Source organism: Nicotiana sylvestris, chromosome 3 (genome assembly GCF_000393655.2).
Source record: "Nicotiana sylvestris chromosome 3, ASM39365v2, whole genome shotgun sequence".
NCBI lineage: Eukaryota > Viridiplantae > Streptophyta > Magnoliopsida > Solanales > Solanaceae > Nicotiana > Nicotiana sylvestris.
The window spans coordinates 115,787,206-115,811,641 of NC_091059.1; the positions used below are offsets into that span (position 1 = coordinate 115,787,206).

The 24,436-nt window shown below is 38.7% G+C and overlaps 2 protein-coding genes and 1 pseudogene across 2 annotated transcripts; 1 reads left to right on the forward strand and 2 right to left on the reverse strand.

Annotated features, from left to right (window-relative positions):
* Positions 1 to 9,669: 9,669 nt before the first annotated feature.
* LOC138888885 (U6 spliceosomal RNA) lies at positions 9,670 to 9,763 on the reverse strand (annotated as a pseudogene).
* Positions 9,764 to 13,831: 4,068 nt separating this feature from the next.
* On the forward strand, positions 13,832 to 16,864 carry LOC138887882 (uncharacterized). Its single transcript, XM_070169672.1, has 2 exons — positions 13,832 to 14,996; positions 16,806 to 16,864. Exons 1-2 carry the CDS (start codon positions 13,832 to 13,834, stop codon positions 16,862 to 16,864), a joined length of 1,224 nt encoding a protein of 407 aa, XP_070025773.1.
* Positions 16,865 to 17,875: 1,011 nt separating this feature from the next.
* Positions 17,876 to 23,534, reverse strand: LOC104226289 (uncharacterized). Its single transcript, XM_009778239.2, has 6 exons — positions 23,169 to 23,534; positions 22,058 to 22,546; positions 21,599 to 21,820; positions 21,449 to 21,521; positions 19,411 to 19,521; positions 17,876 to 18,605 (listed from the first exon to the last, which is right to left on the reverse strand). Exons 1-6 carry the CDS (start codon positions 23,283 to 23,285, stop codon positions 18,238 to 18,240), a joined length of 1,380 nt encoding a protein of 459 aa, XP_009776541.1. The 5' UTR covers positions 23,286 to 23,534; the 3' UTR covers positions 17,876 to 18,237.
* Positions 23,535 to 24,436: the final 902 nt, after the last annotated feature.

Genomic DNA, 24,436 nt, shown 5'->3' on the forward strand with positions numbered 1-24,436 from the left:
TGGGGTGGTTTTGGGTCAAAGAGTGAACAAAATATTTCATCTGGTGTACTATGCGAGCAAGACAATGAATGATGCTCAAGTTAACTACACGGTAACTGAGAAAGAACTTTTGGATATTGTGTTTGCTATGGAAAAATTTTGGCCGTATCTTATGGGTGCTAAGGTTATTATTCATACCGACCATGCCACACTCCGGTACTTGATGATGAAGAAGGACTCCAAAGTTAGACTGATGCGATGGATCTTATTACTTCAAGAGTTTGATTTGGAGATTGTGGACCGGAAGGGTAGTGAGAACCAAGTGGCGGACCACTTGTCCCGCTTGGAGGAGTAGGGGAGGCCTCGTGATGGCCTAGAGATCAATGATTCATTTCATGATGAACAACTCCTTTCGGTGTCGATGAATGATATGCTATGGTTTGCCGATGTTGCTAATTTCCTTGTGACTGGTATAATCCCGTGTGAGCTCTCTTCTAACGAAAGAAAAAAGCTCAAGCGGGATAGTTTGGACTTCTATTGGGATGTGTCGTACTTGTTCAAGATTTGCACGGATGGTGTGATCCGAAGGTGTGTCCCGGAGGAGGAGCAATTGAATATCTTGGAGGCTTGCCATTCCTCTCCCTATGTTGGCCATCATGGCGGGCGAGGACGGCTTCTAAAGTTCTTAGTTGTGGGTTTTATTGGCCAACCTTGTTCAAAGATGTGGGTGATTTTGTGAAGAGATGCGACGAATGCCAAAGAGCGGGTGAAATTTCGAAGAAAGATGAGATTCCTCTCAATACCATCCTTGAGATTGATATTTTTGATGTATGGGGCATTGGTTTCATGGACCCATTTGTTAGCTCTTGTGGGAACACTTACATTCTTATGGCGGTTAACTATGTTTCAAAGTGGGTTGAAGTCGTGGCTTTGCCCAACAATGAGGCCCGGAGTGTTGTTGCATTCCTCAAGAAAAGCATTTTTACAAGATTTGGTACTCCTCGTGCAATCATCAGTGATAGAGGGTCTTATTTTTGCAATAGAGCTTTCGACACTTTGCTTTCAAAGTATGGTGTCAATCACAAAGTTTCTATCCCCTATCATCTTCAAGCAAGTGGTCAAGTTGAAGTCTCCAACAGGGAAATCAAAAGGATATTGTCAAAGACAGTCAATGCAAATAGGACCGATTGGTCGAAGAAGTTGGATGACGCTCTATGGGCTTATAGGACTGCTTACAAGACTCTGATTGGTATGTTGCTGTATCGGTTGGCATTTGGGAAAGCTTGCCATTTACCGGTTGAGTTAGAGCACAAGGCCATGTGGGCTTTGAGGAAGTTAAATCTTGAGTGGGATGTTGCAGCCAATCTTCGTGTGGAGCAGCTCAATGAACTTGATGAATTCAGATTCCATGCCTAGTCCAGTTCGTCCTTGTATAAGGACAAGCTGAAGTACCTTCATGATAAATATGCTCGTGGAAAGGAGTTCAAAGTAGGTGATTTGGTTCTCTTGTTCAACTCCCGATTACGTCTGTTTCCGGGAAAGCTTAAGTAAAAATGGAGTGGCCCATTTGAAGTGGTGTGTGTGACCCCGTTTGGTGCTCTTGATTTAAAGAACAAAAATGGTGAAGTTTTCAGAGTTAATGGGCACAGGGTCAAGCATTATCATGGAAAAATTGATGATAGCCACGTGGTGGCACTTCTTCATTTTAAATGATGTGATGGTAACCTGCGTCGTGCCGCGACGTTAAATCAGGCGCTTCTTGGGAGGCAACCCATGTGTTTTTCTTCTTGTTTTTCTTTGATTTTCATTGTAGGGTAGGATTTATTTTTGGGCTAATTGGTTGTGGGATGTTACAGGATTGTGTTGGTGCAGTGCAGGACATAGTGAAAAAAAGTGCCAGGTCTCTGAAATTGTTAGTGCGGACCGCACTAGTGAAGGGTGAAAATGATGAGCTCTCTGAAGATTGCCACTGTGGCCGCACTATATTTTGTGTGGTCCGCAGTGGACCACTACGGCCGCAGTCCATTTTGTGCGGACCGCAGTGGGTTACTTGGTCGAACTTGGCAAAAGCAGTATAATGCGGACCGCGGTCCATTTTGTGCGGTCTGCACTGGTTGGTGAGACTGGGCCCCAGGTCTTTTCGATAAATAGAGCCTGAGGCCCTCCTGTTCAAACTTTTCGATCTCTTTACTCTCAAACTAATACAAACATTGTTCATCACCTCCCTTTGCTTGTAATTAATTGTTGGAACTGATTGACTTTATTTCATCTAATATCTGGTACCATTACTTGCCTTTTATTTGTTCAATTTTGTTAATTTCTTTTAATTTTAGTTCTTCTTGCTTCCCTCTCTATGTTTCCCGTAGTTTTTCTTCAATTGATTAGGTTAGGGTTGTAAATTTCTTGATTGGAGTAGGCTCGTGTAGTTAAAAACAATGGGAAATCACTTAGGAGAATTGTTTAGGTATTAATTATGCTTAAAATCAAAAATCCGTTAAACCCTAATTTAGTGCCACAATTGGGCACTCAGTGCGGACCGCAGTCATTTCTGTGCGGTCCGTAGTGCCTCAGTGCGGTCCGCAGTACCATTTTATGCGGACCACATTGATGAAACTTCTAAAAGTTGAACTTTGGGCAGTGCGGCCGCACTATATTTTGTGCGGTCCGCACTGTCTAGATACAGAGGGTGGGTAGTCTGAATCCTACCCCTATGCGGATCGCATGGCCATTTTGTGCGGTCCGCATTGACCCTATGTGGCCGCACACCATTTTGTGCGGTCCGCACTGGGTACCTTCTACAACATGTCTGCAACTCTTTTCTTCTGTCTACAATTCTGTTTCTTGCCTACTGCTATTGATACTAACAAAGTCATTTGAATTGTGTTTGCAGACAATGGTAAAACAATGAGGCAGAGGATCTAAACAACCGAGCAGAGGAGGATCTTCCCGGGGAGGGAAGCAGAAAATGATAAAACTCAATCCCCAAGCTAGGCAAAACATCAAGAACATGAGGAAAGCAATAAAAGTTGCTGACAGAGCCATTGACATGTCGGGGACTGAGTATGAGCCCTCCCGGGAGATCTCTTCAGACTCTGTGCCAGAATACATCCCTGACTGGCCGGAGAGGCATAGATTGAGAGATACACCTCCAGCATCCCCCACTACCCAAGCATCAGTGAACATCTCTTCCGGGTTGTCTGATGGCTCAGCAGCAGGTAGTGGGGATGAATACTCCACCTCTCCCACAGCTTCATTATCGGGAGAGGATGCAGTAGGAGATGGGGAGGAAGTAGGAGGAGAAGAAGTAGTTGGAGAAGGTGGTGAACCTCAGGTGGGGGGTATTGCTAGGACTAGGAACCCGAAGGTTTGGCAAGACCGATTCGTTAGTGAAGTAGCATAACATAAATTTCGGGAATGGTGGCCGGTGAGGAAGTTAATCCTAGAGTAGAGTTTTATTGATAGAGACTTGCTACCTCACAACCCTAACGTGAGGAGGCAGTTTAGGATAAAAGTGGGTTGGGAACATTTTCTAGATGAGTGTGAGGATGCCAACGAACATTTGGTCAAGGAATTTTACAGCAATGTAGCCCACATCAAAAAGGGCTCCAAAGTGACCAAGGTTCGAAATCTAAAGGTGTTGTTCGACGGAAAGATAATCAATGACTATCTTGGGTTTAATGAGGAAGATGAGACCTTGTACATGGCAAAGATGGAAATTAGCGAGGAGGTTCGTCCCTGGCTAGCACAGTACCTGGCAATCCCAGGTACCACCCCCGACTGGTTGATTGCTGGAGTCAAGATCTTGAGACGGAGTTTGAACTTTGAGGCACGGGGGTGGGAGACGTTTGTATGTAGCAGGTTGGACCCCATGACACATGACAACTCCCTCCCTCTCCACCGGGCTGTGTTAGTGGCTTCGATCATGACGGGGTACCCAATCAATGTGGGAAATGTGATGTCTCTTATTGCTATTGTGGGTGACGAGCATGACAGAAACTACCCATTCCCCAGTTTCCTCACTATGTACTTTCGGGACTTGAAAGTGGAGAAGAGGCCCTTCGACATCAAAGTCAAAACGAAGGCCCCTTTCTCCTGGTACAGCATGCAGGGGGATGACAACCCCAAGATCAAGAACTTCAAGAGTATAGTTACTGCTCTAACTGGCCAGTCTGAAGAGCCAGTTGTGGTAGTGACTCCAGCTGAGCCTGTATCTACTTCCACTGATGCCCCTCTTGGTCCATCCACCTCAGCGGATCCGGAGATTCCATCTTCCCAGGCCCATCCTATTACTGCCCACCGACTGAGCCAGGCACTTCTAAGTATCAACAAGTGGATGTAGACTGCCTCATCCAAGTTGTACATCCTGACTACCACGGTAGAGGCTCAGTCGGCACCTCTAGCCTTATAGGTTTCCTAGTTGATAGAGGATGCTTTGAAAGAGATTTTAGACAACCAGAAGAAAATCCTCGACACTCAAAAGGTATTAACGGAGGCAGTTGATCAAAAAGGGTGATCGCGGCCTACTCCGCACTACTAATTATGTAGCGAGAGAGGGTCGGAGCAGGCACCTATACATCTTGACTGCAACTAACTACTTCTCAAAATGGGCCGAAGCTATTGCTCTTAAGGAAGTAAAGAAGGAAAATGTTGCAAGTTTCATCCGTGTAAACATTATCTATCGCTTTGGCATTCCTCGTTACATAATAACGGATAATGGAAAGCTATTCGATAATAAGCTGATGAACAAGATTTGTGATCTCTTTGGCTTCAAGCAACGTAACTCTTTGATGTACAATGCTGTCGCCAATGGTCTAGCTGAGGCATTCAACAAAACTCTATGCAACTTGTTAAAGAAAGTCGTCTCCAAATCCAAACGAGATTGGAATGGCCGTATGGAATAAGCTCTATGGGCATATAGGATGACTCACCGCACGCCAACACAGGCGACTCCTTATTCACTCATTTATAGAGTCGAAGCCGTCTTGCCACTTGAGCGTCAAATCCCTTTGTTACGACTAGCTATTCAGGAAGGGATCACTGATGAAGAAAATGCTCGACTTCGATTAGCAGAGTTGGAGGCCCTTGATGAGAAGAGGTTGGAAGCTCAACAGAGTCTTGAATGTTATCAAGCTCGATTATCTCACGCCTTCAATAAAAGAGTTCGCCCGAGATTCTTTCAAGTAGGAGATCAAGTCCTTGCCGTGCGAAGACCCATAATTACTTCCCATAAACCTGTAGGGAAGTTCACTTCAAAATGGGACGGGCCATATGTCGTACAAGAAGCTTACTCAAGTGGGGTTTACAAGTTGGTTGATGTAGATGACATGAGAATCGGCCATATCAATGGTAAGTTTTTAAAGAAGTATTATCCTTGAAGTTGCAACGCTCCTTGACAGATGAGCCTAAACAACATGTTGCTACACTCCTGGCCCGCATGAGTCTAAACTGTGTACGGCCCCTACAAAAAAAAGAGTCTGCTAGGTTGAAAACTTCGAAAGAGGCGGCCTAGGCAAAAGTTAGGACATATATAAAAAAAATCACCCAGTCTGAACTACGGTATGACTTGATCCTCTTCACCGAGGTACATAGGCAGCTTAGAATTTCATTCTAAGTTTAGTCGCATAAGTTCAAAAGATATATATTACCCAAATTATTGTTCGAATGAAGTATGAAGGAATGTAAGATCAAGCTGAAATGCCATCCTCCTATTGAACTTTGATCTCACTTGATTTAAAAGGGGCAACCTTCCATGGTAAAGTGATATCTTCAATGGGCCGATTTTAGGAGGATGTCAAGTATTTGCATTGAAGTCCAGGGATTCTTTGTGCCTTCAGGTTCGCCAAACCTTCAAGTTTGTTGGTCTCCAAGTCCGCCATCTGCCTTAAAAAAAAAGGGGATGTCTGTGTCGGACTTCTTTTAGCGGTTTTCGTTGCGAACTTTTAAAGGTGTTCGTCTCGAACTTTTAAAGGCATCCGAGTTTTAACAGTTTTCGTTGCAAATTTTTAAATGTGTTCGTCTCGAACTTTTAAAGGCATCCGAATTTTTAACAATTTTCGTTGCGAACTTTTAAAGGTGTTCCTATCGAACTTTTAAAGGCATCCGAATTTTAAAAGGTTTTCGTGGTGAACTTTTAAAGGTGTTCGTCTCGAACTTTTAAAGGTGTTCGTCTCGAACTTTTTAACGGTTTTCATTGCTAATTTTTTAAAGGTTTTCGTGGCGAACTTTTAAAGGTGTTCGTCTCGAACTTTTAAAGGCATCCGAATTTTTAAAGGTGCATCTTGAATTTTAAAGGCATTTGGATTTTTAAGGTTTTCGTTCTGAACTTTTAAAAGGTGCGTGTTTTGAACTTTTAAAGGTGCTCGTCTTGAACTTTTAAAGGTGCTCGTGGCAAATTTTAAAGGGTCCCCGCTGCCGAATTTTAAGAATTTCTACCACAAGCTTTAAGGATCATTGCGCGAACTTTTAAAGGTCTTCACCGCAAATTTTAAAAGTCTTCACCGCGAACTTTTAAAAATCTTCACCGCGGACTTTTAAAGGTCTTCACCGCGAACGAATTTTAAGAATTTCTACCACAAGCTTTAAGGATCATTGCGCGAACTTTTAAAAGTCTTCACCGCGAACTTTTAAAGATCTTCACCGCGAACTTTTAAAGGTCTTCACCGCGAACGAATTTTAAGAATTTCTACCACAAGCTTTAAGGATCATTGCGCGAACTTTTAAAAGTCTTCACTGCAAATTTTAAAAGTCTTCACCGCGAACTTTTAAAGGTCTTAACCACGAGCTTTTAAGGACCTTTGCACGAACTTTTATGGGTCTTCCCCGCAAATTTTAAAGGTATTTGTCGCGAACTTTTAAAGATCTTCACTGAGAGCTTTTAAAGGTCTCCACCGCGAGCTTTTAAAGGTCTTCACCGTAACTTTTAAAGGTCTTGACCACAAGCTTTTAAGGATCATTGCACGAACTTTTAAAGGTTTTCACCGCAAATTTTAAAGATCTTCATCACAAACTTTTAACGACCTTCATCTCGAACTTTTAAAGGATTTCGTAGTTTGACGAAGTTACTAATAAAAGGGGAAAAAAAGAGATAGTTTGACGAAGTTACTAATAAAAGGAAAAAAAAAGAGATAACAACGTAAAACAAATAAGAAAGCACAAAAAAAGAAGAAGAAATTATCTTCGCGTTAATGCTTCCGAATCGACAAAAATAAACTCAAGTAGCTTGCAAATACTGCGAATTGATGCTAATCAAATACGACGAATGGGTTTATACAGATCTCAAAGGGGGTTACTGAAACGTGAAGTGCCGATGTGGGATCAGTGTTTTAGGCGGCTCCGACAATTAATTTCCCACATGAATTGGGATGCGGTAATTTGATATGATAATAATACTCTATATTCCACAATCCAAGTAGAAGTCCAATTAAAGTAGTGGAAAGAAGCTTGATCCTGACGGAGCCACGTGCACTAAATTGCACAACTATTTGAAAAGCAATTCAAGACTCTGATCTAAATAGTCCATACAAATCAAAGCCCACTTTACATGGAACTTGCATAAAGAACTCATCGGGCACTTGTGTAGGGAAATGCCAAAATATCATGCAATGCTATGAGTTGCATTTGATATTGTTTAATTAATCTTGGACGGGAAGTATACTATACCTATGACAATAATGATTCTCCATATTGGCCAAAGTCAAAATGGAACATTAGCAAACAAATACAGTCTTCATGGTGACTGAATTTGGGACCTTAGTGTTTCAAGCTTTAGAGTTATCATTATTACTTTTTAGGAGGATGGGTTAAGCTTTATGTGAAAAGAAAGAGAAGGAAGGCTTTACCTTACTTCAAGTTTAGTCGTTAAATGTGACTGAGTCTTGAAGTGGAATTAAATCCGTAAAGAATTTGGATTATATTTTAAATTCAAGATATATTGGTCCAAATAAATAATATGGGCTAATATAATTGGATTAATTATATAAGTCCAACATATATGTATTAAATAAATAAGTCTTAGTTCATTGGACTACAAGTAATGAGCCCATTTTATTAGGCCCAAATCTTCTTAGATGCCCAGTTTGGTGCCATGCGTGAAATGACGTGGCACGCCAAGTCAAACGGAAGAGCCAATAGGATTATGTCACATGTTAAAATGACAAGGCATGCCAAGTCAAATTAAAATGCCAATAAAATCGCGCCACGTGTGCAAGTGACATATTCTGGCCAATCAAATACGGTCATGTCACAATTCAATTTGATTGGTCGGAAAGAGTTTGTTCTTATCACAACTCCTCCCTCTCACAACTATAAATAGGGGTCTTCATAACCCAGAAAAGAGACCAGAAGTTATAACAAGAAGCAAGAGAGAGCTCGTGGATCAAACGCCGCAAATTTCTCTACAAGTTTCAAGCTTCAAGCAATCAAGTTCAAGTTCAAGAAATCAAGTTTAAGCTCAAGAACGAAAAACAATTCAAATATAAGATCAAGAACGAAGTCAAATTAAATACAAGGCGTTCAAGATCAAGGCTACTTGTTCGTGATACAATTCGTGGCAACAATCAAAGTGTTCGCGACTGATAAATCAAATTCAAATTCAAGATCAAGCTCAAAGGCCTTTGAATTTATATTAGAAAAGTAGAATCAGAGGAATCATAGAGATTGTACACTCAAATATTCGAAATAAAATACTACAATTGTTGCGATATTTTCGGTCTTGATTTTATTTTCTCGACACAATTTATTGTCTACACCTAATTTTAGAAATTAGGTGCCAATACGACCCCTATGGAGGGATTTAGATCTTGACATTACGTTTTAGACAGTTATACTATTATTAATCCTGCTTATTACGGTGTCATATCCCAGGAATCAGTTTGCTCTGCCGCTTTGTTTACGGAATTTTGGCACTGTGTGACAATGTACCCATATAATTAGCAGGAAAAACACCTAGTAATGGATATTGGAACCAAATAGCCAATAAATATCTATCACAACAATAACATATATCAAATTATACATCACAATTTTATTTCCTTCTTTGTATATATTAAAGTATATATATTAAAACTTTATTTTCCTTCGTTGTATATCTAAAATGAAACGCAGCCTCAAGCTTAGAAATTGGATTCCACTGAATCACAAATCTTTCTTTTTGTGGAAAAAGTGAAAATCTTTCTTTGAATAATCAAACATTTTATTTTCTCCTTTTTAGTTTAAAAGATAGGAATATGTTTGTAAGTTCTTAAACATTACGTATTAGTACACACAAGTAAAAAGCAAATTTAAACGGATGATTGCGATGAGCTTGATCTGATGATTGATTCAACTTGATGAAAGTAGCCACTAACTTGTCGTGTATAGGAAATGGTATAAATTAATTAGTTAAATTGTATAACATCGATTAAATAATAATCATGTGACAGTGTAGGGCATTCTTTTGAAAGACCAAACCAAGAAGGCTTTTGGACAATATTTTTATATTAAAACTGAAATAAAAAGGTATTTAAAAATTAAATTGTGTTTGAACATAAATTCACTTGAAAAGAAAATTGAAGATTTGCAAGTAAAAAGTACTCCTATTTTATTTCACATAAAATATTTCTTAAATAAACCTTATAACATTTTGCTATTACCTTAAATAATGAAGTTCAATAGGAAAAATACTGATATGCATTTTTTTATCAAAAAAAAAAAAAAAAACTGGATCATTTTTCGATTTGTGCGTGTTATCCTTGCGTAGGCCATGCTATTCTTGTCGTTCTAATTTTATCGAATGTCCCAAAGGGACTACTGATAGGCAATTCAGTGTTCATAAATAATAAAATATTATTTTTTGGTGGAATGAAAAAGGTATAAAGATATGACTATTAATTGAAATAATAAAATATCAAAAGCGGATGAAGTCATTTTCCTTCTTTCGATAGAAAATATTTTTATTGAACAATATTTCCCACAACGAAACATCAATAAGTATATTTCTGAAATTATTTTGGTTATAGACAAACACACCTAAAACTAACCCAATAAAAAACAATTTCTTTTTAACTCGAAGGACAACATTGAACAAAAAAAATAGTTCAGTATTAAGCTCCCGTTATGTGAGGTCCAGAAAAATTAAAGGCCGAACAACAAGAGAAGGACAACATAAATATTTAGGCCACATTTATTTCTACATCTGATCGAACTCCATAGGGTTAATAAAATGGAAGCTACCAGCTAGTCTTTCCTACGTTTTTGGTCCACTTGTATTTTTACTTGTTCTATATTCCCTCCGGTCTAAAATAAGTAATTTTTTAGCTATTTTTACACGGATTAAGAAATTCACCTTTTAACATTAATTAGCAATAAAATTGATCATATTAACATTTATTATCTTTTCACATAAACACTCCTAACGCATACTCTAACACTATTTACTCCAAGCAAGGGCGGATCTATTAAGGCCCGAGGGGGTGGTACGCCACCCGCAAGTTTCGGTAAAATATATATATATAGTATATGCAAGAAAGATGATAATAAAAGAGTTGTCACCTGAAATAACTAAAGGTACCAAGGTGCCAGTGGTAGAGGCCGATAGTTTCCGCCTTCAGGGCGCAGGATCGAACCTCCCTTAGCTATATTTATTATCTGTTTTCGTCGAGCATTTAAAATCAATAAATAAGGTTCCTATAACACATGAAATTTGCTCATACCTAAAATTTAAAGTCCGTTTTTTGTAATTTGACTACAACTACGAAAGTATCTTAAAATTATAATTTCTTTCTTCTTTTTTAAAAAAAAATTGTATTTGGGTTAATCAAGGACACCTTCATAATTATCTGGTAGTTCATGATTCTTCGTTATTGTCAATTCATTTTATTCTCTTAGAATTATAACATAAATATTAGGAAAATTAGCATGCAAAATATTATAGCTATATTACATAGCTTAAATAAGAAAATAATTTATGTAAGCTTATTGGAATTTAAAGTCCTAAATATTAGGACTTTCTACATACCTCAAATAAATAAATAAAAAGAGTTAATAACCATACTTTTAGTTTATTTTAAAGTTCTAACTATTAAAAAGAAATTGATGACAATTCTATCTAGTATAAAATTTATTTTTAAGGATAAAAATGTCGACTAGCCTATATATATATATATATAAAATTAGTTTCCTTCTTCCGAAGATCTTCTCAATTCTCTCTCCCATCAGAACCAAAACCCTCATCGCGACAAGTTGTCATAATTAGTTTTTTCGCTTAATTGATTTGTTTGTATAAATCGAAAGACAAATAATTCGAGTGGAAGTCCAAAGCTGATCAAACCGACTAAATACTTATTCTATTTGGACCGTATAAATAACAATATGTCTATGTCAAAGTAATATGGTACCCGCAACCTCTAAATCCTGGATCCGCCTCTGACTCCAAGGGCAATGTAGGAAAAAAAATAATTAATTCATTCTTGAAATCTGAAAAAATCACTTATTTTGGATCACAAAAAAAAAGGGCTAAAAAATTATTTATTTTGGACCGGAGGGAGTATGATATAATTCCACTTTTCTAAAAGGAAAAAAGTTATGCCCTAGGCAATTCAACGCTTATATTAAAAATTAAGAAAAAGTATTAAGAAAAAAAGAACAATCAGTACTTATGTAAAAAGAGGTATAGAGAGCTGTTTTGTAATAAAATAGTAAAATATCTTCAAATTTATGTACTTCTGTAAGATTTCGCCATCATGAAGGAAGAGTCTTGAGAAAATTCAGTAAAATACTTTGTCAAAATGGTAAACATTATTTCCTAAAACACTTACAAAGATTAGCTCCATAAACTATCTTTTACACATTAACTTCAGTAGTCAAGTTTTATATAAATTAAATTTGAAAGTAGTAGTTTTAAAGCACTGAAGTTGGACATTTGAAATGTATGTATTTTACGACAGTTTAATCGTATTAAACATCCAAAAAGGCCCTTAGAATAGTTTCAACTTACAATTAAACTTATCCAAGACATAAATAGTATGTTTTCATAATTGCTTATCATTTTGCTTTATATTTTTTCTAATGGCGGACAATTATGTGCCTGGACGTGTTCTTCTAATAAACAAAATTAAAGTTGTTAAAAAGCAAATAAACTACGTCCAAACACAATAATGCATAGAAAATGTAAGAATTATTTTGTATCCAATATATATACAGTTTTTAATATAATGAACCAAACATCCAATACAAAATAATTTAAAACGTGTTCAGAATGCAAGATGGTGTTTTTGTCCTTTTAGTAGTATAATTCACATATTATTAATACATGCATTTTAATCCACATCTTATCATGCATAAATTAATACATAATTTTTTATATAACTTATACAAAATTTATAGGGGCAACTAAAGAAGCAACCGAACTATGTATTTTAATGATGAACTCCATACAAGTATTACAATGTTTTATGAATCAAGCTAAACGATATATTCCCAATCGTTCACTTTTGCTTGTCAAGTATTCTAAAAATAAATTTTTACTTTCACTTGTCACTTTTTGCATATCAAGAGAAAAATAATTTATTTTTTATGTGTTACCCATATATAATATTAATTACTCATTTTAAGTCATTTTTCAAATCCATTAAAATTATACACCAATTAATATGGGTATAAGAGGTGTGCAGAGTCGGTAGTGAACAAATAAAAGTGAACGAAAGGAGCATAAAGATTAGACCTTGTCAAACAGACGAGAAGCACATAGCTCTCAATCTCATCCAGATTTAAATGCCGAGTCCAACATTCTCCTTAAATTAATCGAAGTGGTCCTATTTGGAAGCTTGTAGGCAATAAACATACAAGACAAATAAACTAGGTACTATTTCATGGCAAGTCGGGACCCGTATTTATTGGCAAGTCCACAAACTTAATTCTCTTCCTTCAATAATCTTGGCTAGTGTACAGGGGCGGATTTAGGGGGCGCAAGGGTGTTCACTCGAACATTCTTCGCCGAAAAATTACACTGTATATATAAGGCAAAATCTGTTTTTTATCTCTATATATTAAGTTTTGAACACCCTTAACACAATCCAAAAGTGTAGTTTAGTGGTCAAGGGGGTTCAAAATCTACCTGATTTCACCTAATAATAATGCACAATTTTATGACATTCAATTGGATTTTTGAAGTGTTGTTGAACTGTTATAAAACAAATTTTTTTAAATGTAAATGACAGACAAAGGAGAGCAACCAGGACGAGCGCCCGCAACGGGCGATGGGAAGCGGTGCGTGAGTGTACAACTACATCAAGTACAACAAATCAACACAGGTTTGGCTCTCGGGAGTTGGTACCTCCCGTTCTACTGTCTCTCTTTTGGTGTTAGCTAAATTGATGTTACTTTAGTTCACAATAGTCAATCATTCAACTAGTGTACTTGTAGTCACTTGTTTCCTTCTAGTTTGATTCGTTGTTCGTTGTGCACTAGTGAGTCTTCTTGAGATTTGTCGTAGGTGTAGTGATTGCAATCTGGGATGATAGATTAAGGACATGTCCTCGGGTGCGGCAGAGTGTGGGGCCGGGGTCAGGGTGTGGGACAGGAGGTAGGGGAGGTAGGGGAGGTAGAGGGGACAAGGGAGCCTATAGGTTGAGAATAGGGTCATGGAACATAGGTTCGCTAACGAGTAAGTCTATAGAGTTGGCGAAGATACTTCAGAAGAGGAACATTAATATAGCATATGTCCAGGAGACTAGGTGGGTTGGATCGAGGGCGAAAGACGTGGATGGGTATAAGTTATGGTACTCTGGAGTCCTGAGGGGTAAGAATGGAGTGAGTATCCTAGTAGAACCATCTTAGAGATTCGGTGGTAGAGGTCAGACGGGTGAATGATAGACTAATGACTATTAAATTAGTGGTGGGTGAGTGTACTTTAAATGACGTTAGCGCGTACGCGCCGCAAGTAGGCTTGGATGAGGAGATTAAAAGGCATTTTTGGGAGGGGTTGGATGACACCGTTCGTAGTATTCCGCCTTCAGAGAGGTTATTCATAGGAGGAGATTTCAATGGTCATATTGGGTCGTTTGCAGTTGGTTATACTGAGGTGCATGGCGGCTTTGGTGTCGGGGAGCGGAACGGAGGGGGCACTTTGCTATTGGACTTTTCCAAGGCATTCGATCTAGTGATTGCAAACTCAAGTTTTCCGAAGCGGGATGAGCCTTTGGTTACTTACAAAAGTTCGGTGGCGAAGACTCAGATTGACTATCTCCTCCTTAGGAGATACGACAGAAGGTTGTGCGAGGATTGCAAAGTTATCCCAGGTGAGACCCTAGCAACGCAACATAGGCTTTTGGTGATGGACATTGGTATTAGGATAAGGAGGAATAAGAGGTCAGTACGAGGCCGTCCGAGAATTAGGTGGGGCGCCTTGACTAAGGGTAAAACTCAGGAGTTGGAAGGAAGGTTATCGACAATGGGAGCTTGGAGAAGTAGTGGGGACGCAAACACTATATGGTCGACGACGGCTGATTGTATAAGGAAGGCGGTGAGAGAGGTGTTAGGGATATCTTCGGGCCGCACCGGTGGCCACAAAGGAGACTGGTGGTGGAATGCAGTTGTCCAAGATAAAGTGGAAGCGAAGAAGGCGGCGTACCTGCAGTTCGTAGGGAGCTCTGGAGAGGAGGAGAAGAGAGCGAACAGTGAGAGATATAAGGTAGCTAGGAAGGAGGCGAAGATGGCATTAATGGAGGCTAAGACGGTAGCTTTTGCTCGTCTGTATGAGGAACTAGGGAACAACGAAGGGGAAAAGAAGTTATTCCGACTCGCTAAGGTTAGAGAGAGGACGGCTCGGGATCTGGACCAAGTGAGGTGTATAAAAGATGATGATGGCAAAGTTTTGATGGGGGATGACCAGATTAAGAAGAGATGGCAGACCTACCTTCATAAACTTCTAAATGAAGAAGGGGGTCAGGATATTGTGCTAGGTGAATTGAGGAATGCCAACAGCCCCCATGAATTAAGTTATTATAGGGACATTGAGGACGATGAGGTCATGGAGGCAATGCGTAAGATGAGGAGGGCCAGAGCTACCGGGCCAGACGAAATTCCGGTTGAACTTTGGAGGTGTGTGGGTAGAGCAGGCTTGGAATGGCTTATTGGGTTGTTTAATGTTATATTCAAGACTAATAAGATGCCTGAAGAGTGGAGGTGGAGTACAATAGTTCCGTTGTATAAGAACAAAGGCGATGTTCAGAGTTGTAACAACTATAGGGGCATCAAATTATTGAGTCATAACATGAAAGTCTGGGAGAGAGTGGTAGAAATGAGAGTGCGAAGGACGATGTCTATTTCAGATAACCAGTTCGGGTTCATGCCGGGGCGATCTACCACAGAAGCTATCCACCTTATTAGGAGGATGATGGAACAATACAGGGATAAGAAGAAGGATCTCCACATGGTGTTTATCGATCTAGAGAAAGCGTACGACAGGGTTCATAGGGAGGTCCTATGGAGATGCCTAGAGGTTAAAGGGGTCTCGGTTGACTACATTAGGGTGATTAAAGACATGTATGATGGAGCTAAGACTCGGGTTAGGACAGTAGGAGGCGACGCCGACAATTTTCCGGTTGTTACGGGGTTGCACCAAGGGTCTGCGTTCAGCCCTTTCCTATTTGCCCTGGTGATGGATGCCATAACACATCATATTCAAGGGGAGGTGTCATGGTGCATGCTATTTGCTGATGACATAATCCTAATTGACGAGACACGACGCGGCGTCAACGAGAGGCTAGAGGTTTGGAGACATGCCCTTGAGTCTAAAGGTTTCAGGCTGAGCAGGACGAAGATGGAATACCTCGAGTGCAAATTTGGGGCCGAGCCGACGGAAGCAGGAGTGGAAGTGAGGCTCGACTCTTAAGTCATCCCTAAGAGGGGTAGCTTCAAGTACCTTGGGTCAATTATTCAAAGGATCGGGGAGATCGACGAGGATGTCACACATCGTATAGGGGTGGGGTGGATGAAGTGGAGGTTAGCAACGGGAGTCTTGTGTGACAAGAAAGTGCCACCGTTACTAAAAGGTAAGTTTTATAGAGCAGTGGTTAGGCCTGCTATGTTGTATGGGATCGAGTGTTGGCCAGTTAAAAATTCACACATCCAAAAGATGAAAGTATCAGAGATGAGGATGCTGAGGTGGATGTGCGGGCATACAAGGATGGACAAGATTAGGAATGATGATATTCGAGAGAAGGTGGGTGTGGCCCCCATGGAGGACAAGATGCGGGAAGCAAGGCACATTCAGAGGAGGAGCACTGATGCACCAGTGAGGAGGTGTGAGTGACTGGCTGTGGTGGGCACGAGGAGAGGTAGAGGGAGACCTAAGAAGTATTGGGGGGAGGTGATCAGGCAGGACATGGCACGACTTAGGATTTCTGAGGACATGGCCCTTGACAGGGAATTGTGGAGGTCGAGCATTAAGGTTGTAGGTTAGGGAGAAGTTTGTGAATATTACTACAGCGCACTAGAGGGAGACTAGCCATTTAGGAGTTAGACTTAGGATGCTACTGATCAACTACTGATGCAGGGCTGTATCTGTTGGATATTAGTATATCTTACATCCTTTTCGTATTTCCTATATTTCTTATATTGTTGTTATTTTGTTATTTTATGTTATGTATTTTATGTTATTTACTATGAGTCTATTGATAGTACTAATATATTGTCTCTTGTTGCTCTCTTGAGCCGAGGGTCTCCTGGAAACAGCCTCTATGCCCCTCGGGGTAAGGTTTGCGTACATATTACCCTCCCCAGACCCCACTTGTGGGATTATACTGGGATGTTGTTGTTGTTGTTGTTGTTGTTGTTGTTGTAAATGACAGACAAATTTGATGCAAAAAAAAAGAGAGCAAAAGATCATGCTCTTAACATCAATAATTAACCCTACTCGAATAACTCAATTATTTAGCTTAACCATTGTACTTTGCTCATTTCTCATTTCTTGCGTTTTATTTCATTGCTTTGTTGAGTCAGCTTTCTTGGAAGAACACTATCACATGCAAATCGTAATATAACGTCCTCATCCCCTCTTATATGTGTATTTTAAATCACAAGTTTATAATTTTCGCAATTATTTGAACAGACATGTTAGGTCAAACCTTAGCTGGATGCAAAATGCGAAAACTTATCCATAGGAACGTATGCCCTTGGCTTGAATAGGATATGACATATCTGGTTGGAGTTTTATAAATTATCACTCTTGTTGTGGACCATTGTGAAAACGTAGAAGTGATAGGATATAAATTATCAACTAGTGCACTATATGGTAGAATCATGGACAATTATCATATTCAACTATTGCACTATCAACTAGAGAATAAAGAAAACGTAGAAGTGAAAATTGAATTATTTCAGGAACATGAATTCAGTTGGGTGAGACACGGTCATCACAAGGAAGAAAAAGTAATATGATCTATTCTCCATACCTGTAGTTTAATAATTCCAATATGTATCTCCTACAATGAAGAGAAGATCAAGGAGTTAATTTTCTCAGATGTATCGTCGTGCAAAATAAACGGCACATTTTGTCCCACATTCTATCTTAAGAAAGCGAAAAAAAAAAAAATAGAAAACTACTGTTATTTTTATGCCAACTGAAGAATGAAACTTCAGATAAGCCAATTTTCCCACATAAAATTGTTTGTGCCCGAAATTTCTGTTGTTCAGTTCGCTGTGCTTTGGGCCTTGTTCTCGTAACCAAAAGGAGTGTAGCTTGACCATGGCATTCTATTTTGTTCTTTACACCATCTTCCATCATAATAGATGAATCTAATAAATAAAGTTGCAGATATAGCTTCAGCTGTAGTCAGTCACCTCACTCAGTCCTATAGTGGTAAGTGGTAACTTAGAATCAAGGCCCTACAAGCAAGGAAGCTTATATGCTTTGTAGATGGGATCAAACGACCGAGGCAAGTTGGCAATGTTGCGCTTCAAGCACTCGGCCTTAACTAGTAAAAAGGTATTATAAGTACATTAAATTTGACATAAGGCATAAGCAAAGGTACTTTACAGACCCCCTTTGACCTATCTATTTGGAAATAAAGTTACAAACCTGGATTCTAAAATTCTTCCTACTATTTTGGATCTCAAATATACACCATTACGATGCAAATAGTCAAGATTATCACAGCCTAGGATAGTATCTCTTCTTCCATGTTAATAGTACAAAGCAAGCTAAGCTGTCATCTTGAGGAATGGTATTCACTTTGGGAGGTGTGATGAACAAAACAATTTCAGCTCCATAATGTGAAAGCATCAGTCATCAGAGCTATAATCACTGGATTCTTGCAACATCTCTGGAGCAGCACAGCAGAATGATTCCTTGTCTTTGAGAAAAAGACAGCTCCCATCGGAGTTCCATTTCAGATCAATTACAGCAAATTGAGGCAATGGAACATTTATGCAATAAGCACCTGAAGGTGTCCACATGTATAAGTGGGAGCTTCCAGTACATAAAACCAAACGTGGACATGTGGGATCCCAGGCTGCAGCTCGAATGGGATCTTTTTGAATTAAGATGGCGGCTAGCTCAAGATGGTTTATGTCCCATATCCAGAGTACAGTAGGCATGCTATCATTGCGAGTGCAAACATATTGGCTATCGCAGCTCCATGACATGAGGCCTGCAATTAATTTTCACATATGATAGTTAACAAGGCACTCACTAGTCACTTATGGGACTTGAGAGTAGTTTCTCTTATCTTAAGGAAGATTCCAAAAATAACCACCCAAAACAAGCTTCTGCTTGTGGATCTTAGATAGATAAATTCAGAGAGGTTTTGTATTGATCCTTGACCAGGGGCGGATTCATTGGGTTAAATATGGGGCACGTGAACCCATGACCTCTCCACAAAATTAAATATTTTATGTACATATTTTTTAAAATTAGTATAATATTAATTGTTGGTACCCATGCTCTAAAAAGGTTGAATGGAGCACTTGGTTGAAGGTTGAGTTATTTACCCAGAGAAAGAGGGATCAATTCCACTTAATACATTTTTTCCTCTTTTGTTTTTAGTAGTGCACGCATATACTAGAAATCTTAGATCCGCCTCTGTCCTTGACGATGAAGATACTAGGCTGATACAGCTTACTTTGACTGAGATCAGATTCTCACCAAACAGGCAGCTAACAGTCCTCATTAAGATATTAGAACATTATCACCTACAACTTATTGCTCAAGCCAATAAATTTTATAGAGGTTTGAAATTGTTAAGAAAGAAAACAAGAAATTGGAACTACATGGCCATTAAAAAGATAATAAATTTTCAAGATCTCCTATACGAACATCCGATCATTCAACTTCAGTAAACATTTGCCATACTTGGAGTGACATTCATAAATAAACAGGAAAAGGTAAGAGCAGGAAGACAAAAGATAGTGATGATATATTTCTCACATTACAAAATATTGGAACCAAAGACTTACTGATTCCTTGCTTGGGATTTGGCTTATCTGCAGGAGGTTTCTGAGAAGGGAGATTGATAGGTATCTCCAAAACATTGTACCTGACTTGAATATGTGACTCCGGAGCATTATCTGGGAAAAGGGAAGAAATGGTCTGAGAATCTCAAAAGTTCCTAACAAAAAATGATTAAGATCAAAGGAAATCTTGAGTACATCCACAACCAACTTGTTTCTTCCAATGAGCCGCTTGAGAAAAGGACTACCTACCAAAGCTAGGACAAGTTTGTCTGCAGTAATTGATTGACATTTGCATTCAGTTTGGCAGAAATACCTCTAGCTTTGTTTTCCAGAAAACAATTATGCATGTATGAATTATTGGGATTAGGGTAAGTAAACTTTTGAGGAAGTATCACCAAAGTCTTCAAAACATTATAGAGACATACATAGTTATTAATTACAAGAAGATTCAATTAAACATCTTTACTTGCTATTACACTTGTCCCTAAATATCCAACAAGTCGAAAATGGAAAAAAAAACTGCTGGCTATTTAGACCAAAACAAAGGAGGACGGTAAAAAGAAAAAGAGGGAAGGGCCTGTGCAACCGTAAGGTCTAACCTCCGAGAAGCCAATAAAAGAATGTGTGAAAATATGGCAACCTATATAAAATAAAACTTTGGGCCTGTTTGGGAATTTTCAAAAATCAGAAAACAAATATGAATTTGAAACCTAGCATCAAATGATTTGGAATTCAAACAGAGCTAAATGTAATTGGAGACATGATGTCAAAATCCAACCTGAATAAGTAAGAGAAAGCCAACAAATGTTAAAGGTTTATACAAAAAAATGATAAGGTTTATAACAGCCATAGAGAGTTCTAACATTACAAATGATTTTGCTCACATCGCGAAATTTACAATCGCGTAAAAAGTAAAACTAATGTGGAACTTATTGAAGTGCGTGACCACCTCATCTAAAAAGCTTAAGTAGTTAGAGAAGGAATACTTTTGTTTATTTACTTTTAAGTCTCATGCGCGGCCATGACTTTTTTTCATGAACCAAGCATGTGGAAACATCTGTTTGACAGATGACAGTAAGATGCAAACTTAGAATGTATGTTTGCTCTAGTACCATATTGAATTGTGTAACTACCTCATCCAAAAAACATAAGCATGTGGCGAGGAACACTGTTATTTATTTATTTTAAGCCTACAACAAAAGCATATATATTTTTGCATTTTATTTTTTACCTTTAAAACATATATTTTAAGTATATAGTTTTCCCCAGAATTCTTTGGAATATTCTCCTCTGTTCCTAACATAAGGGGCTTCCTGTCTTTCTTCAAACCCCTGACTCCTCCACTCTTTCAAAATATTGAAGCTAACCTAGCAAATAAAATTTAATCACAGGATCCAAAGTTGCAATAAGAAAATAGAAGCAACTAGGAAAACTTGTTTTGCCAGCTGAGGGCAAAAGTTAAGTAAGGCATGTTTAGTTTGCCAACTTTCACTAAACTAAGCTTTGTTTCAAACAAGAGTAAGCTTTTTCAATGACAGTATCAGTGCTTCAAAAGGAATTCCCTCTTCGTCACCTTATTTGAACGTTTTAGTCTAGACCAAGTTGATACAGATATTGTGTTAATTTAACTTTGTTGGCAATTGGACAATGGGTTATTAGCTAGACAGACATAGCTCAAAATCCAGAATGAGCATATCAAAACCACAATTTCCATAAGACTAATGAGTAAATGCATTAGAAGTTAATAACGCTCAACTGACTTATCCAGAAGCATTACAGAAGATAACAGGTTTTACTCCATAGAGACAGCATAGTATGCACCATTTAAATCAGCCAAATGTGATTTGTCATTTCACTTGGTTTTTTCAGAAGAGTTTTGCCTCAGTGAATCTTAGGTTCCATAATTAGTGGAACTTGTTTCTTGAAGTGCCACAAGAAACCAATGAAAGTCATGAAAATTGGCAGTTGTACACCAAAAAAAACACGATGCTTAACTTTCAAGATAAAGACAATATTAACAAAAGAAAACACTAGTGCTCACCACTACTGTACTGGGCGAAATCATCATTAAGTGATAATTCTGACATATCAAGTTGCAACGGCTCATCTACTTCCTAACATTAAATAAAGAAATTATCAAAATCAATAAATAATGTCCTGCAAATATGGAGCAAAACAAGAGATTGCATACCTTGAAAATAGCAGCACAACACGGACCTCTAACAGCAGATGGGTGCACAAATTCTGCAAATACTTTCCATGTCAGGTGATTCAGAACTCGTAACATCTGGTCATAGCTTCCTACCGCCAAAAATTGGCTGCAAGGTGACCATGAAATGCTTTTTACTCCTAGCCCACTCTCATATGCTTGATACTTAGACAGGCACCTCCCGTCTGGAGAATAAATCAGAACCTAAACAAAAACAAACCACATAAAGTCCCTTGGAGATAAAGACCAACAAATTGTCAAATTATCACAAAACAGAACATTCAAAGCTTTCCTGTATTTCTCACGTTAAAACTAATTTCACATAATCATTTTACAGTGATGAAGAAAATATTAGTTTCAGTTGAATTTTTGAATGTGTTCTCCAAAAATTGAGAAAAAGTATTACTTTATGAGAGGCTATAAACAGCGCATAGTGACTACCTTGTACTCGAGAGGAGAATCCCAGATGACTATAGCACTGTCATCTGGAGACCACTGAACATCAGCCAAATCCAATGTGTCAACAGCAAAAACACCCATTATCTCCCATGTATGGCAAGACAGCAGATTAACATAATCCTTGCAATCACGTCTAGTGCAGACAGCAGCAAACTTTCCATCCTTCGTAAATGATACCCCTTTAGACCCATGCTTTGGCCATTGGACATGTATGCACGCAGTGTTAAGCAGTGACCAAACAGTTAACCGTAGCTGAAACTCGGATGTGGTGAGTATGTGACGACTGTCCGGGCTCCACCTAGCATAAGCAACTCCTGCAGGGCCTTCATCTATCTTACACGTCCACTCAGGTTGTGTCAAAGACCATGCTTGTATCATAGGTCTCTTGTAAAGACCACAAAGTATGTATTCAGAATCAGGGGCCCATTCAATGTATGTAATCTTGTCCAGACATGAAAACAGTTGCACAACCTGAAGATCCAAAAAAAAGGAATCTCAGTAGGCTCAAGAAGGAAAACAGCCAGCTTGATTAATGAGCTTAACACCACAACATATGGCCAGAAACTAAATGCAAACGTCTATTTTGTCCACTAACATGAGTCCCATTTCCTTTTTATTAATCTTCTCCACAAATTATCATTTCGCGGGCAAGACGGCTAAATTATCTAAGGAACATTGACCTTATATTTTGACATACTGAGTATTCTAATGAACAAAAGGAAAATCTCTAACTAATTTGCGAGGACGGAAGAACTTTAGAAAACTGTAAAGGCAGACTTGCTTTTCTTCCTGTCTTCTTTAGAACAAGGTAACATCTTGGGTAAGCTTCACGTCCCCCATTTTGCTTATTTACGCATTAAAAGCAGTTTTCCATTGATATTACATATCTAGAGACAATAAAACCATTGAAATCTAGATGGTATTTTAAATAAAGCTGTGACATTACCTATTCAGACAAGTATAAAAAAATATGATAATATGAACCAGGTCCAATCTCTAACAACTTAAATTTTAGATGATGCGGACATGTGGTAACTTGACAATTAACATCCAATTACATAAAAATTCATTAAAGATGGAAAAAATGCAGGACCTTGAGCGACAGAACGTCACGAATGACGAGGCGATAATCGACGGCGACAGCGAGGAAGCGAGCATTTGGTGAGAAAGCATAAGGGCCAGTTTGCTTAAAAGGTTCTGTAAACTCCATTAGAGAGGTCAACTCAACACAAGATTATCGCATAGCAGCCTATAAGGGAAACCCACATCTATTGGACGCGCACATTGCTTGATATTTCTACTTTATAGGTCAACAGATTTCAATTTCAGGTAAATGGATCTGTCGGAGTTCGAAGGGGAAGGAATGTTGGAGAATGGAATCTGTGGATTTCTGAGTTGTCGACTGTAACAAGTGTGGGAGAGTGAAAAAAGAAAAAAGTTGAATAAATCTTGAAATGGTGATAGTACCTTAATTTGAACTTGTATTAGAGGTAAAAATAACACGATATAGCCGACTGGTCATTCAAAAATAGCCAGCATTTACGAAATCAATAAAAAATAGCCACTATTTTGCTGCAACAGAGACCGGTCCAGCATAATATACTGGAGTTCGGTGCACTTGTGTATGAACTCCAGCATATTATGCTGCACCGGTATATTTTGCTGACTCCAGTATAATATACTGGAGACTGGAGCACCGGTGCTCCAAACTCCAGTATATTATACTGGACAATTATACTTGCTGGAACTCCAGTATAATATGTTGGCGTTCAAGCATACTTATGCTGGAACTCCAGTATAATATACTAGCGTATTTTCCGGGTTTTGAACAGTGTTTTCGCTCATATTTATCTTTACATGAAAAGTGGCTAAATTTCGATTATTTTTTAAACTGGGCTATTTTTGAACGACCGGTTGTAAATCTGGCTATTTTTGAATTTCTCCCGTATTAGAGTAACATAATCTGTAGAAGCCTATAGGCCACAAGGTACGGCCTTTCAAAACCAGGCCCACCCAATTTCACTAATTAACCAAGACTAGGAGGATGGATCGAGGATCAGTCTCATGGCTTGGCAAATCGAGATATGAGGATAAGGTATCGGGTTCGAGATTCGAGGTACCTAGCAAGATCGAAACCAGTAATGATCGAGGTCGAATGGACAAACATCGAGCAAGACCGAAGATAGCATAATAATGGAAATGCGAGATATACGTGACTGGTCGAAGATTATGGCGGAAATCTCGGAACAGATCAAATCAAGGGCGAATGTTTAGCGAATCATGAGATTTACTTCTATAATTAGAATTGTACCATAGATAGGATTCTTCTACTATATAAAGAGGGTACTAATCATTTTGTAA